This window comes from Bos javanicus, chromosome 19 (genome assembly GCF_032452875.1).
Source record: "Bos javanicus breed banteng chromosome 19, ARS-OSU_banteng_1.0, whole genome shotgun sequence".
Lineage (NCBI taxonomy): Eukaryota > Metazoa > Chordata > Mammalia > Artiodactyla > Bovidae > Bos > Bos javanicus.
The window spans coordinates 12486614-12503956 of NC_083886.1; the positions used below are offsets into that span (position 1 = coordinate 12486614).

General features: G+C 40.0%; 2 protein-coding genes and 1 pseudogene across 8 annotated transcripts in view; 2 read left to right on the forward strand and 1 right to left on the reverse strand.

Annotated features, from left to right (window-relative positions):
- Nucleotides 1-385: 385 nt before the first annotated feature.
- LOC133231720 (cleavage stimulation factor subunit 3-like) lies at nucleotides 386-916 on the reverse strand. The gene has a single exon (XM_061390219.1). The coding sequence runs from the start codon at nucleotides 789-791 to the stop codon at nucleotides 528-530; it is 264 nt and encodes an 87-aa protein (XP_061246203.1). The 5' UTR covers nucleotides 792-916; the 3' UTR covers nucleotides 386-527.
- A 3771-nt stretch (nucleotides 917-4687) lies between these two features.
- Nucleotides 4688-5281, forward strand: LOC133231722 (histone-lysine N-methyltransferase SETMAR-like; annotated as a pseudogene).
- Nucleotides 5282-6050: 769 nt separating this feature from the next.
- INTS2 (integrator complex subunit 2) overlaps nucleotides 6051-17343 on the forward strand; it is a 56915-nt gene continuing 45622 nt past the window's right edge. For 2 of the 7 annotated variants that reach the window (XM_061390211.1, XM_061390214.1), the window contains exons 1-8: nucleotides 6051-6151; nucleotides 7514-7820; nucleotides 8686-8824; nucleotides 10438-10540; nucleotides 11364-11477; nucleotides 13118-13248; nucleotides 13499-13672; nucleotides 16304-16530. In XM_061390211.1, coding sequence (XP_061246195.1) covers nucleotides 6142-6151; nucleotides 7514-7820; nucleotides 8686-8824; nucleotides 10438-10540; nucleotides 11364-11477; nucleotides 13118-13248; nucleotides 13499-13672; nucleotides 16304-16530 — 1205 coding nt within the window. In that variant the 5' untranslated portion in view covers nucleotides 6051-6141. Of the gene's footprint in view, nucleotides 7234-7513; nucleotides 7821-8685; nucleotides 8825-10437; nucleotides 10541-11363; nucleotides 11478-13117; nucleotides 13249-13498; nucleotides 13673-16303; nucleotides 16531-17343 lie in introns of all 7 variants that reach the window. The other 5 variants (XM_061390209.1, XM_061390212.1, XM_061390213.1 and 2 more) reach the window with 5 other exon arrangements.

Here is a 17343-nt window from a genome sequence, read left to right on the forward strand (position 1 = left end):
CTGAAGAAGCTGAAGTTGAATGGTTTTGTGAAAACCTACAAGACCTTCTAGAACTAACACCCCAAAAAGATGTCCTTTTCATTGTGGGGGACTGGAATGCAAAAGCAGGAAATCAAGAGATACCTGGAGTAACTGTCAAATTTGGCCTTGGAGTACAGAATGAAGCAGGGCAAAGGCTAATAGAGTTTTGCCAAGAGAACACACTGGTCATAGCAAAACACCCTCTTCCAACAAAACAAGAGAAGACTCTATACATGAACATCACCAGATGGTCAATACCAAAATCAGATTGGTTATATTCTTTTTTTTTTTTTTTACCACTGAAACTGTTTTAATGTTGTTGCAACTCCAAAATGCAACAATCATCAGCTTGTAAAGACCCAAATTTCAAAAATTCATTTTAATTACTCCTTCATACCTATTTTACAAAATAAAGGCAGAAGACATTTTAAATCCTCCTTGTCCTACTTGTGCTATCTATGTTCCTAATTTGTTTTCTATCACTACAGTGTATGTTGCAATTCCCATCAAATGCTATATAAGAAAAAATAAAATAAAATATTAACCTCTGCTTCAATGTACAGTTTCCAGAATCTGCCAGAACTGGGGAACTGGGCAACAAGGCGTTCATAAGTCTTCCGTGCTTTGTCTATAGGTTGATTCTGTGCCTCTCGAATGAGAATGCTCCAAGCGTCAAGGTCATAAGGATTCTCTTCTAATTTCTTTTTGGCTTTCTTCACCTTCTCTGGGACATACTCAGCTGCCTGCTCCGTGGCTCCGTCTCCTGACATGGCCTCAGCCGATTAGAATTACGAACTGGCCCGCGATGCCAAGCTAGAAAAGAAAAATTAAACTAAAAACCACCCCAAACCAGTAAAGTTGCCCCCTGCCCTGCGGAGCCAGACGGCCAACACCAGATTGGTTATATTCTTTGCAGCCAATGATGGAGAAGCTCTATATAGTCAGCAAAAACAAGACCAGGAGCTGACTGTGGCCCAGATCATGAATTCCTTATTGCCAAATTCGGACTTAAATTGAAGAAAGTAGGGAAAACCACTAGACCATTCAGGTATGACCTAAATCAAATCCCTTATGATTATACAGTGGAGGAGAAGGGGACAACAGAGGATGAGATGGTTGGATGGCATCACTGACTCAATGGACATGAGTTTGAGTAAACTCTGGGAGTTGGTGATATACAGGGAGGCCTGGCGTGCTGCAGTCCATGGGGCTCTCAAAGAGTCGGACACGACTGAGCAACTGAAGTGAAACATTGTAATGTAGATTTGAAAGACTTTTGCTGATTAAATGGATATGAGGGGGAGAGGTTGGAGGTTAGGATGGCTTCCAAGTTTCTGGTCTGAGCACCTTTGGGTTTTGGTGATATTCACTGAGATAAAAATTGGAAAAGAAAGGTACTTGGAGGAAAATAAGTATCGATATTCATCACTGTTATACTCTAGATGTCTCATTCAGGTTGGCTGTGATTTGCTGGTCTCTGTATATCAAGATGGATCTACATGTTGTGCCTCCATTTGTGATTACAGGATCATAAACAGAATTGGAAGAGATCCTCAAAATCACTTAGTTCATAGGCTTCCCTCCGGTGGTTAAGAATCTGCCTCCCAGTGCACAGGACCCGGGTTTGATCCCTGGTTAGGGAGCTAGGATCCCACATGTGGTGGGACAACTAAGCCTGAGCTCCAACTGCTGAGCCTGCCTGCCACAAAGTACTGAGCCCAGGTGCCTCAACTAGAGAAGCTGCATGACACAACCTACAAAGCCCCTGTGCTGCAACTAGAGAGAGGTCTCTGTATCACAAGGAAAGATCCCTGCAACATAGCCAACACAAAAAAGAAAGAAAGTACTTAGTTCACATTCACCTCCTCCTCTCATTCAACCACCAAAGCCATGTTTGAATTCCCTTCAGTCTTCTTATAAAATGATCATCCAGGATGATGAAATTGCTTGACTTCTCATTTTCAATTTCCATAATTGTAAAATGGAGAATATTACTTACATCAGAAAATTAAATCAGATAATAGATATACAGCACTAGTACCTAGCAAGTGTTCAATAAATGTCTTTTCATAGATATCAACTTAAAAAAAGGATAGTGTTGTACAGTTTGTAACCCATTAGTAGATTGTGAAATCAATCTTAGTGTTCAGTGACCACGACTGAGTGACTGAACTGAACTGAACTGAATGTGTATTATTTCATAAGATGTTTGTTTACATATAGATGTGGATATATATGTATATCTTTGAAAAAGTTTTGAAAAACACTGCAACACACATTAGTTCTTTTGTTCCTTTGCTTATTTTTCATGTTGAAGGCAAGACTTTATTTTTAAATAGATTATCTGTCAAAGTTTTGGAAACTATTAGGTTGGTGCAAACATAATTTTGGTTTTTGCATTGTTGAAATTTGCCATTTGATAATAGAATACAATCTTTAAAAAATGTGATTATGTTAACATCATTTTAATGCCCATTTCTCACTTTATTTTTTTTTGCTAATAATTTATTACATGCTGTTTATATTTATTTTAGACTAGGGAAATGATATCAGACAAAAAGCAAATTTGAGTGATTTTCTTATCTAAGTTCAACATGGGTTGTAAAGCAGCAGAGACAACTTGCAACATCAACAGCACATTTGGCTCAGGAACTGCTAACAAATATACCATGAAGTGGTGGGTCAAGAAGTTTCGCAAAGGAGATGAGAGCCTTGAAGATGAGCAGCATAATGGCCAGGCATGGGAAGCTGACAGCGACCAATTGGGACGATCATCAAAGGTGATCCTCTTACAACTGCAGATGTTCCCGAAGAACTCAATGTCTACTATTCTATGGTTGTTTGGCATTTGTAGCAAAGTGGAAGTGTGAAAGAGCTTGATAAGTGGGTGCCTCATGAGCTGGGAGTGTGTTAGTCTTTCAGTTTTGTCCAACTCTTTGCAACCCCATGGACTGTAGCCCAATAGGCTCTTCTGTCCATGGGATTCTCCAGGCAAGAATATGCTGACTATAAAACAAAACAAAACAAAACAAAAACTGTCGCTTTGAAGCTGAAGCAGAAGATATTAAGAAGAGGTGGCAAGAATATACAGAAGAACTGTACAAAAAAGATCTTTGCGACCAAGATAATCACGATGGTGTGATCACTCACCTAGAGCCAGACATCCTGGAATGTGAAGTCAAGTGGGCCTTAGAAAGCATCACTACAAACAAAGCTAGTGGAGGTGATGGAATTCCAGTTGAGCTATTTCAAATCCTGAAAGATGATGCTGTGAAAGTGCTGCACTCAATATGCCAGCAAATTTGGAAAACTCAGCAGTGGCCACAGGACTGGAAAAGGTCAGTTTTCATTCCAATCCCAAAGAAAGGCAATGCCAAAGAATGCTCAAACAACCGCACAATTGCACTCATCGCACACGCTAGTCAAGTAATGGTCAAAATTCTCCAAGCCAGGCTTCAGCAATATGTGAACCGTGAACTTCTAGATGTTCAAGCTGGTTTTAGAAAAGGCAGAGGAACCAGAGATCAAATTGCCAACATCCGCTGGATCATGGAAAAAGCAAGAGAGTTCCAGAAAAACATCTATTTCTGCTTTATTGACTATGCCAAAGCCTTTGAGTGTGTGGATCACAATAAACTGTGGAAAATTCTGAAAGAGATGGGAATACCAGACCACCTGACCTGCCTCTTGAGAAATCTGTATGCAGGTCAGGAAGCAACAGTTAGAACTGGACATGGAACAACAGACTGGTTCCAAATAGGAAAAGGGGTACGTCAAGGCTGTATACTGTCACCCTGCTTATTTAACTTCTATGCAGAGTACATCATGAGAAATGCTGGGCTGGAAGAAGAACAAGCTGGAATCAAGATTGCCAGGAGAAATATCAATAACCTCAGATATGCAGATGACACCACCCTTATGGCAGAAAGTGAAGAAGAACTAAAAAGCCTTTTGATGAAAGTGAAAGAGGAGAGTGAAAAAGTTGGCTTAAAGCTCAACATTCAGAAAACAAAGATCGTGGCATCCGGTCCCTTCACTTCATGGGAAATAGATGGGGAAGCAGTGGAAACAGTGTCAGACTTTATTTTTCTGGGCTCCAAAATCACTGCAGATGGTGATTGCAGCCATGAAATTAAAAGATGCTTACTCCTTGGAAGAAAAGTTATGACCAACCTAAATAGCATATTGAAAAGCAGAGACATCACTTTGCCAACAAAGGTCTGTCTAGTCAAGGCTATGGTTTTTCCAGTGGTCATGTATGGATGTGGGAGTTGGACTGTGAAGAAGGCTGAGCGCCGAAGAATCGATGCTTTTGAACTTTGGTGTTGGAGAAGACTCTTGAGAGTCCCTTGGACTGCAAGGAGAGGAGATCAGCCCTGGGATTTCTTTGGAGGGAATGATGCTGAAGCTGAAACTCCAGTACTTTGGCCACCTCATGCGAAGAGTTGACTCATTGGAAAAGACTGATGCTAGGAGGGATTGGGGGCAGGAGGAGAAGGGGACGATGGAGGATGAGATGGATAGATGGCATCACTGACTCAATGGACGAGAGTCTGAGTGAACTCCGGGAGTTGGTGATGGACATGGCGGCCTGGCGTGCTGCGATTCATGGAGTCGCAAAGAGTCGGACACGACTGAGTGACTGAACTGAACTTCTCTTATTCTATGCAACAACAACAAACCATTTCTTGATTGGATTGTATATTAACACAACAACCGGTGACAACCAGCTCAGTGCCTGGACAGAGAAGAAGCTCCAGAGCACTTCCCAAGCCAAACTTGCATCAAAAAAAAAAAGGGTCATGGTCACTGTTTGGTGGTTTGCTGCTGGTCTGCTCCACTACAGCTTTCTGAATCCTGGTGAAACCATGACATCTGAGAAGTATGCTCAGCAAATTGATAAGATGCACCAAAACCTGCAATGCCTGCAGCCAGCATTGGTCAACAGAAAGGTCCCAATTCTTCTCCACGACAACCCCTGACCACGTGTAGCGCAACCAATGCTTCAAAAGTGGAAAGAATGGGGCTACAAAGTTTTGCCTCATCCGCCACATTCACCTGACCTCTTGTCATCCAACTACCACTTCAAGCATTTTGACAACTTTTTTGCAAGGAAAACACTTCCACAACCAGCAGGAGGCAGAAAATGCTTTCCAAGAGTTCCTCGAATCCTAAGGCACGGGTTTTTATTCCACAGGAATAAACAAATTTATTTCTCTTTGGCAATAATGTTTATTGTAATGATTCCTATCTTGATTAATAAAGATGTGTCTGAGCCTACTTATAATGACTTAAAATTCATGGTCAGAAACCTCTACTTTTGCACCAACCTAATATAAAGTATAAAGTACTGTATCTCTGTAAAATATTTTTGTTTCAGTACCTCGCATAATATCTGGTGAATAGAAAGTGTTAAATACATATGGATTGAACCAGAAACCAGAAATAATATGCAAATATATTGCATACTTGGTCTTCTGGGTGGTCCAAAGTCCTCTGAGAAGTTGTTCAAAGTTTTGGACCCTCTTTCCACAAGAAGCTCAAGCATTCACAATTCGGCAGGGGTTCTAGAGAACTCCTGAAATGCCATCCATCGCCCACGAAGGATCTATGCTTCCTGAGAACCCAAAATAACCATCTTTAACTCATGACTGTGTTTTGAGATCAAGAGCAGAATAATGCTTCAGGGTTAGATTACTTTTTAAATTCTCCTGCAAATCCCAGGATTTGCGGTGCTGGAAAGAACTGCGGTGCTGGAAAGGCAGAAGCAGAGACGGAAAGGTGTAACTGTCTGGTTTCCATTTAGCGTTCTGGCCAACTGAACCGTGCGGCAACCTGAACATTTTACATAACGCTGTCATTTGAATGCCACAGTAATCCGGTGATGATGACACGCAGCGCGAAGAGGCTTAATGATTTAGCTAAAGGGATTCAGCCGGTACGCTCTGGAAATGAGACTGGAAACAGCCATCCAGGGTGAAGTAGCGCTAACGGAGGCGGAGGAAGGGGCGGGGCCGCGCACGCGCGCCGCTGCGTCACCGCCGACGCCTCCGGGTGTCCTCTCGCAGCGAGCCTTCCTCTCAGTCCAGTACGGTGGCCGACCGGAGCCAGACGCTGGGGATGAATGAAGGTGCTGCGTGCGGGTGGAAACAGTCTCCTCAGCTTTTCCGTCCCTGCAGTCCAGGCTCTGCCTTTGCGCGGTGTCCCCATCCAGCCCCCGTCGCACCGCCGGCCTGACTGATCCCGACGTCTGGGGTTTTTGGTGCCCAGGTCGACTCAGGGCAGAGCTGTAGGGCTGGGGAAGCCGGGTTCTCGCCTAGGCCCAACCTCGGACCGCGCTCTGGATTTCTACCGCGCCCCGCCGGTAGGGCGCGGAATCCGTGTGGGGTCCCGGGAGGCCGGAGGGTAGACCTGAAGGTATAAGGCTCCCGCTTCTAAGGCCTCGGAGCGTTTCGGGGTCCGTGTCCGCCACTGGCCCGACTTTTCTCCAGCGGAGGGACTGGTTGGTTCACGTTACGCCCGAGGGCGAGACCTATGAGCGCTCAGGTCTCCTTGCCTCTGCTCTCTCAGCCCGCCCCTCTGTTAAAAGGCCAGCTCCTCTTGCTGAAAAGCAGAACGTTTCTGCTCACGGCTCTTGTTACGCATGATCCTGCTAGTCTATGGGTCTCTGAGGGGATGGCTTTGGCTACCAGTTTTTTTGTTTCTGATTACTCTTGAGAAGTGCTCAAGTGGAATTCAGCTTTCTCCTTTCTGCTAGGAGCTAATTGGACCTCCGCAGCTGTTTTCTTTTCTCTTTTTTCCTTTTTTTTAACCTAGTAACAGGGGATATAGGATAGAGTTCTGGTCTCCAGAGCTTTGAAGCTGGCATAGCTTCTGGCTGGTGAGGCAGTTTACCAGTGCTTCTGCCAACCCGTGGAGGGTGGGAAAAAGAACCTAACAGTTCTTTACATGTTCTGGGTAGGCATGCGAGATTAAAGAGGTATTGAAGATGAGCATTCTTAGTTATGCTCTTTTACTTTGGATTGTGGCCCTCAGATGATTGCTATAGTGGAGAAGGTGTTGCACTGGGATTTAGTAGAGGAGGGTTCAACTTTAGATTTTGCCGCCGACTAGTAATACTCCTCTGGGCCTGTTACTTAATCTCTCTGGCTTTCCTATTTTTTCTCTGCAAAATGAGAGTATTAGAACAGAAGATCCCTGAGGCTGGAAGACGTTAGTGTACTATTTTCTTTCTCATTTTCCAGATGGCAGTAGAAACATAGGGAGTCAGTAATTGTGCCAGGAATAGTGCCAACATATAAGATAAACCACATTTTTCAGAGTTTTTAAAAAGAGGGGCATTCGTATATGTGCAGTTATACCCCTACTTTCTTTGCTTTTTTAAAAAAATTTTAATTGAAGGATTTATAAGTATTGCATTTACTGTAAGACTGTACAACATTGCATTGGTTTCCACCAAGCATCATCGTTTTTTTCTTTTTTTAACCACTAGGATCAACAGTGACAATGACCGAGTGTACGAGCCTTCAGTTTGTCAGTCCTTTTGCTTTTGAGGCAATGCAGAAGGTGGATGTTGTTCGTTTGGCATCTTTAAGTGATCCCGAATTGAGACTTCTCCTGCCCTGCTTGGTGCGGATGGCACTTTGTGCCCCTGCTGACCAGAGCCAAAGCTGGGCTCAGGATAAAAAACTCATCCTTCGTCTTCTCTCTGGAGTGGAAGCTGTCAATTCTATTGTTGCGCTGCTGTCTGTGGACTTTCATGCTTTAGAACAGGATGCCAGCAAAGAGCAACAGCTTAGGTAATGAACATTGTATAATATATGCATTGGTATTTACTTGGATATGCTTAAAAAAAAAAAAAAGGAAATCAAAATTTTTTGGAGCTTTTTAGGACTTCTTATCGCAGCGCATTCTTCCAAAAAAGAGAAGATTGGGACTCTAAACTTTGGAGAGCATTTTTTTAAAGTTATTTTTTATTTATAATTAAAATTCTAGGATCATTTGAATTCTGTATTGTGAAATGTGCTGAGAACCTTGGTTGTATATACATTTGTATTCAGGCCTTCCCTGGTGGCTCAGACAGTAGAGTCTGCCTGCTAATGGAGGAGATGCCATTTCAACCCTTGGGTCGAGAAAGTCCCCTGGAGACAGGTGGCAACCCACTGCAGTATTCTTGCCTGGGAAATCCCATGGACAGAGGAGCCTGGTGGGCCACAGTCCATGGCGTTGCAAAAACAGCCTGAGCTGACTTATGTATGTATGCAGGCTCAAATGATTAGGCCAGTTGCTCTCAGTGGGAAGTGGATAGAGTAAGTTTCCTAAGAGCAAAAGGATTTATTGGAGTCTCCTGGGAGGCTTGTTAAGCTTACATTGAGTTCCCCAAGTTTGAGGCATGCTTTGTCCTTCCTTGTGCATTGTGGATCCAGTTGTGAGCCACTGTTATTAATGGAAGTGCGTGTTAACCTGTCAGTTGTGATTGGAGTCTTTACACAGGTTGTAAATCTCTGAAATAGACAATATAGTATTCAGAAGTAATACATTCATGAAATATATCAGAAGAATTCATACATTCTTTTGTAGATTATTTCTATAAAAGGTAGTTTTTATGCTTTTATTTCTGTGCCAGTGTTCTCATAATTGTTTTACATGTGTGTACTTTATTAGGCATAAACTTGGAGGAGGCAGTGGAGAGAGCATCCTGGTATCACAGCTTCAGCATGGACTGACTTTAGAGTTTGAACACAGTGATTCACCTCGTCGATTGCGTCTTGTGCTTAGTGAACTGTTGGCGATTATGAACAAGGTGCATTTATTTTAATCACAGCTCAAAATGTGCATGATTTGATGTCTACACATAAAAGATAGAAACAGGCTGTACTTCCCTGGTGGTCCAGTGGTTAAGAATCTGCCTTCCAGTGTAGGGGAAGTTTGATTCCAGGTCAGGGAACTAAGATCCCAAATGGCCGGGGCAACTAAGCCCCTGTACTGCAACTGCGACCTGATGCAGCGAAAAAAAGAAAAGAAAAGGTAGAAACAGGCAGGAAGGCAGGCAGCTTCCATCCTCTTCGACACATATCCTGTTTGTTAATCATGTGTCTTCCTTTCAAAGGCTTGAACGGATATTAAGTGCCTCCTTTTGAAGGCTGTTTTATAATTGCTGTTTTCTCTCATTTATGTCTGCTCTGCATTCTGTATCGTAAGGTGGTTTTTTTTTTTTTCCTGTATGGAGTCCATACGATGACTTCTTAATAGATACATAGCTCAAGACTTGTAAATCACCAAAGTTGATAATATCTCTGTAAGATATGATTTCCCACAGTAAATATGTGAAGTATGTACGTGATTCTTCAAAATATGTGTGACTCCTTTAGATACTGAGTGAATTACATACATGATACATAACAGTGAGTGGGGAATATTGAGGCGAATTGGATGTGGGATATTTGTTCAGCCTCTTGTCTCAGCAAAAAGATAAGTTGCTTTATTTATTTTCGCTGAAGATTTTCAGTGTTTTATTTCAGGTGTACATAGATTAGGTCATGGACTTTGGGTGATGATGGTTAACTGAAAATCCGAATTTTAAATTTGTGACTGTCAGGAGTTACCATACAAATTGGATCTTGATATTAAGACATCTTATGTGAGATGGGGCTCAGAATTTGAGAAACAGATGTTTTTACTTTGAGAATCTCAAGGTCAGTTACTTTATAATAAATAAAGTTTAATTTTATAAATTGTGGACCAATAAAACCTAAATTCTGTTTCCAAAGAAAATACTGATAAGGGAGAGATTTGTTTAGTTCTAGGTAGTTTTTAAGATATGTTATAAATCTTAATTTTTTTCCCTATTACAAAGTTATTTACCTCAACTCTTTTCCTCTGTACTCATACTCTTTAATTTTTTCTTTTTCATTTTCTTTTTTTCTTTTTCTTATTTTTTTGCTATGCCATGTGGCTTGTGTGATCTTAGTTCACCAAATAGGCGTTGAACCTGGGCCCTTGATAGTGAAAGCATGAAATCCTTACCACGGACCTCCAGGGAATTCCTTTATCTAATCTTTAATTTTAACTAATATTTTCCTGTATCTTTTTCTTAATGGCTGTAACGAAATAAGTGACCTAGGTAGCATTCCTGGTTCACATCTTTGGCTTGTCTTTAACTCCAGATGTCTCCAAATATTTATATAGAAATAAATTAGTAAGAGTTATATTGCATGTCTGGAATAGTAATGTGACTGACTAATTGTGGTTAAATTGGTACAAATTCATCCAGTCCTGCATGTTCTTCTACCGTATATTAATGGCTATTAAGAGACATGGTCTGTAAGCTCAACAAATAATTGCAAGCATAGTAAGGGATCCAATTCATTACCTGAAATTAAGAGAGCTCATCATTTTTCTTTCTTTCTTTTCAAGGTATCTGAGTCCAGTGGAGAATTTTTTTTTAAATCATCTGAGCTATTTGAGAGCCCAGTCTACTTGGAGGAAGCTGCAGATGTACTTTGTATTTTACAAGCAGGTACTGTATGAATGCTAAGACATATTTCAGATGCTGTTAAACGATAACTGTGTAACTTCTTAACCTGGAATGTTGTGTTATTTGAAAGTTCACCTAATTAAGAATATACCTTAAAAGTTTAGGTCAAAAGGACTAATAGTAGCACAATGATTAAATAAATTATATTATTTCCATAGTAGGGTGTACTCTGCTGCCATTAAAATGGTGTATATTTGAAGAACTTTAATCATTTTGGAAAATGTTCACAATATATGTTAAATGAAAAAAGCAGGTGGCAAAAGGGTAAGTAGAATAAAACCCTAGTTTTGTTAAAAGTACAGTGATACTCATAGGGGAATTAAAATCAGATCTTGCAAATTACTAACTTTGAGTGATGGGATTAGAGCTGACTTTATTTTTATTCTTTGTGCTTTTTGTATTTTCTGGGTTCTTTATAACAAGTGTGCATGATCAGAATGAAAAGATAGAAGACACAGAAATGCAGAGAAACTTTTCATCAAAGTAACTTTTTTGACCAACACCGTCCACCACAGCGGCGATGACAGTGTTCTGTGTTCCATACGGTAGCCACTAGCCACGTGTAGTTTTGGAGTACTTGAAATGTGGCAAGTGTGACTGAGGAGCAGAACTATTTTTAGCTTAATTTAAATAATCACATGTGGCTGGTGGCTGCCCTACTGGACAAGTCAGCTCGAGACTGTGAAAAGAAAGTACCTTGATTTATTTGCTTTTAAATATCATTGGTGAAATGTCAAAGATGTTTGATGTATAATACAATGAAATATCACTCCTTAGTAATAACACTGATTTTGTTTTCTTATAGAGCTCCCTTCCCTGCTTCCTATAGTTGATGTAGCTGAAGCCTTGCTCCATGTTAGAAACGGTGCCTGGTTCTTGTGTCTGTTGGTGGCCAATGTTCCTGATAGTTTTAATGAAGGTAAATGCAATTTTAAAGTGGAATATTGGGAACTTCCCTGGTGGTCCAGTGGTTAAGACTCCATGCTTCCAGTGGAGAGGGTGTGGGTTTGATCCCTGGTCAGGGAACCACGATCTTGCTATGCAGCGTGGCCAAAAACAAAAGAAAATAAAAATAAAACAATAGCAATAACAAAAATGGATATTGAAGAGATTTGCTTGGGCATGTGTGGGACCTATTTTTTGAGCTAAGAAGAAACATTTATAAGGTTTTATCTGAGATTTTATTTTTTGAAAATTTTTTATTGAATGCTGTAGAAATGGGCTTTCCAGGTGGCTCAGTGGTAAAGAATCTGCCTGCCAGTGCAGGAGATGCAGGTTCAATCCCTGGGTTGGGAAGATCCCCTGGCGAATGAAATGGCAACCCACTCCAGTATTCTTGCCTGGAAAATCCCATGGACAGAGGAGCCTGGCAGTACACGGGGTTGCAAAGAGTCGGACACAACTTAGTCACTAAACAATAAACAATTATAGAAATACTGAATTTAGAGAATTCAAAATTGTTTGGAAATTACAAATGTAAATACAATGAGTATGCAGCGTTTTGGTTTTTTTTTTTTTTGCATTTGTCACAAGTGCTATAATAGGGAAGTAAAAAATACTAAAGACATAGAAGCTATAATTTCTGTGTTCATTGAACAAAGGGGAGAGGATATTTATCTGTGAAATAGCCAGAGGGCAACATGAGATATATGGATCAGAAATACCAGCAATCAGACTTCCGTATTTTAGCCTTATTGCTGTCAGCTTGCAGAAAAGTATAGGGTGGAAATTGCGAAAAATCAACTAAAATTTTCACCTGTGTTTCGAACTGCTAGTAGCTGAAGATTGTGGTTTGGGTCTGAGTGATATAAAAATTACATTTATTGAGCAAGATGTTTTGCAAATTGAGAGTCAAGGAGAAAAAAGCGCTAGATCTGGGGTTCATAATTTCTGGCTTTGTGACTCACTCTTTGTGTGATCTCCATCGAGGTACTTAACTTCTTACTTGTAAAATGGAAGTATTAATATTATTTTCTTTTTGTTTCTAAGAGATTTACTGACTATTCCATGAAGGTTTAGGTTGACATTTTCTGTTAGCTCTTTAAAGATGTTATTCTCTTGGCTGTGGTCATTTTTATCTCTGTTCCTCTGTATATTTCTTTTTTCTCTCTGGCTACTTTTATTCATTTTTTTATCCGTTCTGGCTACTTTTAAGATTTTTTTCTTCATCACTGGTTTTCAGAGACTGGATTATGATAAATCGTGTTATGATTTAGTGTTTCTCCTGCTTGGGTTTCACCGATTTTCTAGGTGTATAGTTTTCATCAAATTTGGAAAAATTTCTTCAAATACATGTTTGTCTTTCATTCTTTTTCTCTTTCTGAGACTCTAATTACAAGTATGTAGAACTACTTGATGTTCCATGGATCACTTCATTTTTTGAGGCTCTTCTCACTCTGCTGGATTTCAACCAGTTTCTATTGCTATGCTTTCAAGTTTCCTGATCCTTTTCTTCTGTAATATCTAATCTGTGTAAATGAATGATTGTCAAGGCTGAAAACATTGATTCTGACATCTTACTTAAAAAGCTTAAAGTAACAGAGGCTACTAAATGTTCAGTTTGTAGGGGCCTGATCAAAAATGGAGAACGACAAGACGAAGAGAGTCTTGGAGGAAGGCGGAGGACGGATGCTTTACGCTTCTTATGTAAAATGAATCCTTCTCAGGCCTTGAAGGTCCGAGGCATGGTGGTAAGAGATCTTACTATTTTTATGAGACCAAAGCCTTTATATTAGGACCAGGAACTTTTTTTTTTTTTCAGGACCTTTTTTTTGAATCTTGCAGAGATTTGGAATTATATACCGGATATATTACCTTCTTCTCTAGATTTTTGTGCTTTGTGCTATGTCTTCCCCTAAACTTTAGGGGCTTCAGATTCTGGATAATCCTGGCCCTTCTCCTTATGATACTGAGTTCAATTTGTTTTCTTTGCTTTGTTAGGTGGAAGAATGTCACTTGCCAGGTCTCGGAGTGGCTTTGACATTGGATCATACTAAAAATGAAGCTAGTGAAGATGGAGTGAGTGACTTGGTTTGTTTCGTTAGTGGTTTGCTTCTTGGAACAAATGCGAAAGTCCGGACCTGGTTTGGAACTTTTATCCGAAATGGACAGCAGGTGAGGGAGAAATATGTGTTTAGGCCAAGGATCAAGCTATGTTAGTAGTTAGTAAAGGAGGAAGAAACACTTTTAGAATGATGTCATTAGGGCAGTGGCTCTCAGACTTCTTAAGTTTCAGGACTTCCTGAGATTTTACAATAAATCATTGAGGACACAAAGCGCTTTTGTGTTGGCCGTTATCTGTTGATATTTACCATACTAGAAAGGAAAACTGAAATTTTTGAAATATTTATTTAATTTATTTAAAAATAATCCTAATCTTATTAAATGTGACTTTTTTTTTTAATAGAAAATTAATTTTTTTGCAAAAGAAAAATTTACCAAGAAGAGTGATATCATTGTACTTTGTTGCAAATCTCTTTAACGTCTGGCTTAATAGAAGCCTTCAGAAAAGCTGCACTATATACTTGTGGGAAAATGAGTAAAAAAGGTCTGTAATGTTGAGATATTCTGACTTTTTGGACCCCCTGGAAGTATTGGTCATCTCCAGGTTTCTGGGTCAGACACATGAGAACTGCTATATTAGATCATCACCATAAGTTGTTATTGTAGACTATGGTTCATATATATATACACACATATGTAAATTATTGTGGTAAAATATATATGACATAAAACTTACCATTTGAATCTTGGTCTGAGTGCACAGTTCAGTGGCATTAATTACATTTACTGTATTCTGCAGCCAGCACCACTGTTCATTTCAGAACTCTTTCATCATCTGATAGAAACTCTCTACCAATTAAGCAATACCTTCCCATTCCCCCTTCCTCCCAGTGTTGGGTAATCTCTCTTCTACTTTCTGTGTCTATGACTTTGCCCATTCTAGGTACCTCTTGAATGTGGAATCATACAATATTTCTCATTTTGCGTTTGGCTTCTTTTTACTTGGCACAATGTTTTCAGGGTTCATGCATGTTATGGCAAGTGTCAGAATTTCCTTCCTTTCTAAGCCTAATATTTTATTGTGTGTATCGACTACATGTATCCCTTTATTGATGAATATATATTATATTTTACAAGAGTTTTTGACTTGCAAAATATTGTACCTTTTCAAAAACATCTCATGATAACTGTGAATAGAGTTCTGTCCCTACACAGGAACTAATGTAGAAAGGTTTTTAACTTGTTGAGGTCTGTGAACTTCACAGTAGCAGATATACTGCTTAGATCCTTCTACAGTCTGTTTTTTTTATGCCATTAATTCACTATACTTTTCTTTATCCAAGTTCTTCTTTATTTATAATCCATTTGAAAACTAATTTTAAGTTTTGCCAGAGGTTGACATTTTTTGTGTACCTTGTGTATTTCAGGCACTGTGCTAAGCTCTTGGTATAAGCCTCTTGTTTGTAATTGTTCTTTGTGTCTAACATTGTTATTAAAACAAATTTTACCATATTTTACTCTGAAACTCTAAAAATAACAACTTTTCCCGAGCCCTTTGTGGTTTAGAAATGCTTTCATATTTATCATCTTTGTTAGTTCATTCATCTAACAGATATTGAGTGCTTGCTGTATGTCAGGCATAAGTCAGGCCCTCCTGAGTATGAGATGACTAGATGTTGTCCCTGCCTGAAGAGCTGTGGGGGTGACAGGCTTGTAAACTCCTAATTCCAGCAGTCCTGGGAATTAAATATTATTAATAAAATATTAGTTTCCTTCTCATTTAAGGAAGTTGGGGCTGAGAGAGGTTAACTTATGTATCTAAACATACATAGTTAATAGCAGGGCTGTTGTTTAAATCCAAGCCCTTCTGTCGATTTAAATCCAAGCCCCAAATCTGAGCACTGTACTTAAGACTCCACTAGTCTTTATGTGTTTGAAAGCATCATTTACATGATATTTTACATTTCAAATCATCATTTATTTAGTGTTTTCTGTACAACCTGTCCAAATTAGGGTGAATAGTATTAGTGTTAGTTGATCAGTTGTGTCTGACTTTTTGTAACCTGGTGGACTGTAGCCTGCCAGGCCTCTGTTCAAGGGTTTCCCAGGCAAGAATACTGGAGTGGGTAGCCATTCGCTTCTCCACAGTATCTTCCTGACCCAAGGATTGAATCTGGGTCTCCTGCATTGCAGGAAGATTCTTTATTGTCTGAACCACCAGGGAAGCCAAGGGTGAGTAGATTATTTGTCAAATGAACCAGTGAGTTTGCTCAATGGATTAAAATGATACTCTGCAGTTATGACAGCCTCCTTAAATGGATCAGGGCTTCCCTGATAGCTCAGTTGGTAAAGAATCCATCTGCAATGCAAGAGACACTGGTTCAATTCATGGGTTGGGAATATCTGCTGGAGAAGGGATAGGCTACCCACTCCAGGATTCTTGGGCTTCCCTTGTGGCTCAGCTGGTAAAGAATCCGCCTGCAGTGCGGGAGACCTGGGTTCGGTCCCTGGGTTGGGAATATCCCCTGGAGAAGGGAAAAGCTACCCAGTCCAATATTCTGGGCTGGAGAATTCCATGGGCTGTATAGTCTATGGGGTTGCAAAGAATCGGACACGACTGAGCGACTTTCACTTTCAAATGGATCATTTACAGGTGTCTAACTGGAGAGTTTTGTTTGAACTTCCTTTTGACTTAGTAAGTTCTCCTTGCTTTCTTCCTTTTGTGGTCCATATTTCCTCCAGAGAAAAAGAGAGACCAGTAGTTCTGTCCTTTGGCAAATGAGAAGGCAGCTTCTTCTGGAGTTGATGGGCATTCTCCCCACAGTAAGAAGTACCCGCATTGCGGAAGAAGCTGATGTGGAGCTGGAGCCCAATGTATCTGTGTATTCGGGGCTGAAAGAAGAGCATGTTGTGAAAGCCAGTGCACTCTTACGTCTGTACTGTGCTTTGATGGGGATCGCTGGACTCAAGTATTCAATAATTTGATCTTTTACCTTTTTGTCATTTTACTTTCTTGTTTCTAATCCCAAGAAAGTGAGCCATAGGCCCTTTATTCAGAGGATTTGGGTTTTCTGTTGGGCTCAGGTAGTAAGTTGACCTATGTCAAGAAGAAAGTCCCAAGGCAGAACTTTCCTAGTTGGGATGTATGCATCTATTTTAGTCTGATCGTAAATAGAATTATATAAATATGGGAGGAGCCAGAGCAGTTTAAGAAACCTATGACTTAGCCGCAGCTTGACATGACTGTGTGAATGATTGAGAGGGATCCTTTATGTAACCCATACAGCTAGCCGAAGTAAATCTGCCCTGTTTCCTTTTACAACTGAGATCATAGATTGTTCAAAGTTGATCTGTAATTACTAAGCACAAGATTTCTTAGACACAGTACTATATCTTTTTGATTAATGTCCTCAACTGTTATACATATAGTCCTCACTTTTCATGACCCCAATACATATGAGTTTCAGTTAACATACTTTAATCAAATAACACTGCTCCCTCAACAAGTAATGTATCAGTTATGTGAGTCATTTACCAAATTCTTATTTATTATCATTAACCAAAGTACAAAGTTTACTGAAAACTTTCAAGCCACATGTCACTATGTGGAAGCACATTGTGATTAGTGACCAATCATAGGATTTCTTTTAAAATCTTTTGGCAGCTGGTCCATAAACAACTATCACTCAGTTCATGAACAGACAGCAAAGTTGGGTCGTAGTTCTGCCTCCTCGTCTCTCAGTGAATAAACCTATGTGATATTTTGCAAAATTGAATAATTG

What these genes read in the sequence shown, in the direction of transcription:
- LOC133231720 (XM_061390219.1), bottom strand. Translation starts at nt 791, where the DNA reads ATGTCAGGAGACGGAGCCACGGAGCAGGCAGCTGAGTATGTCCCAGAG.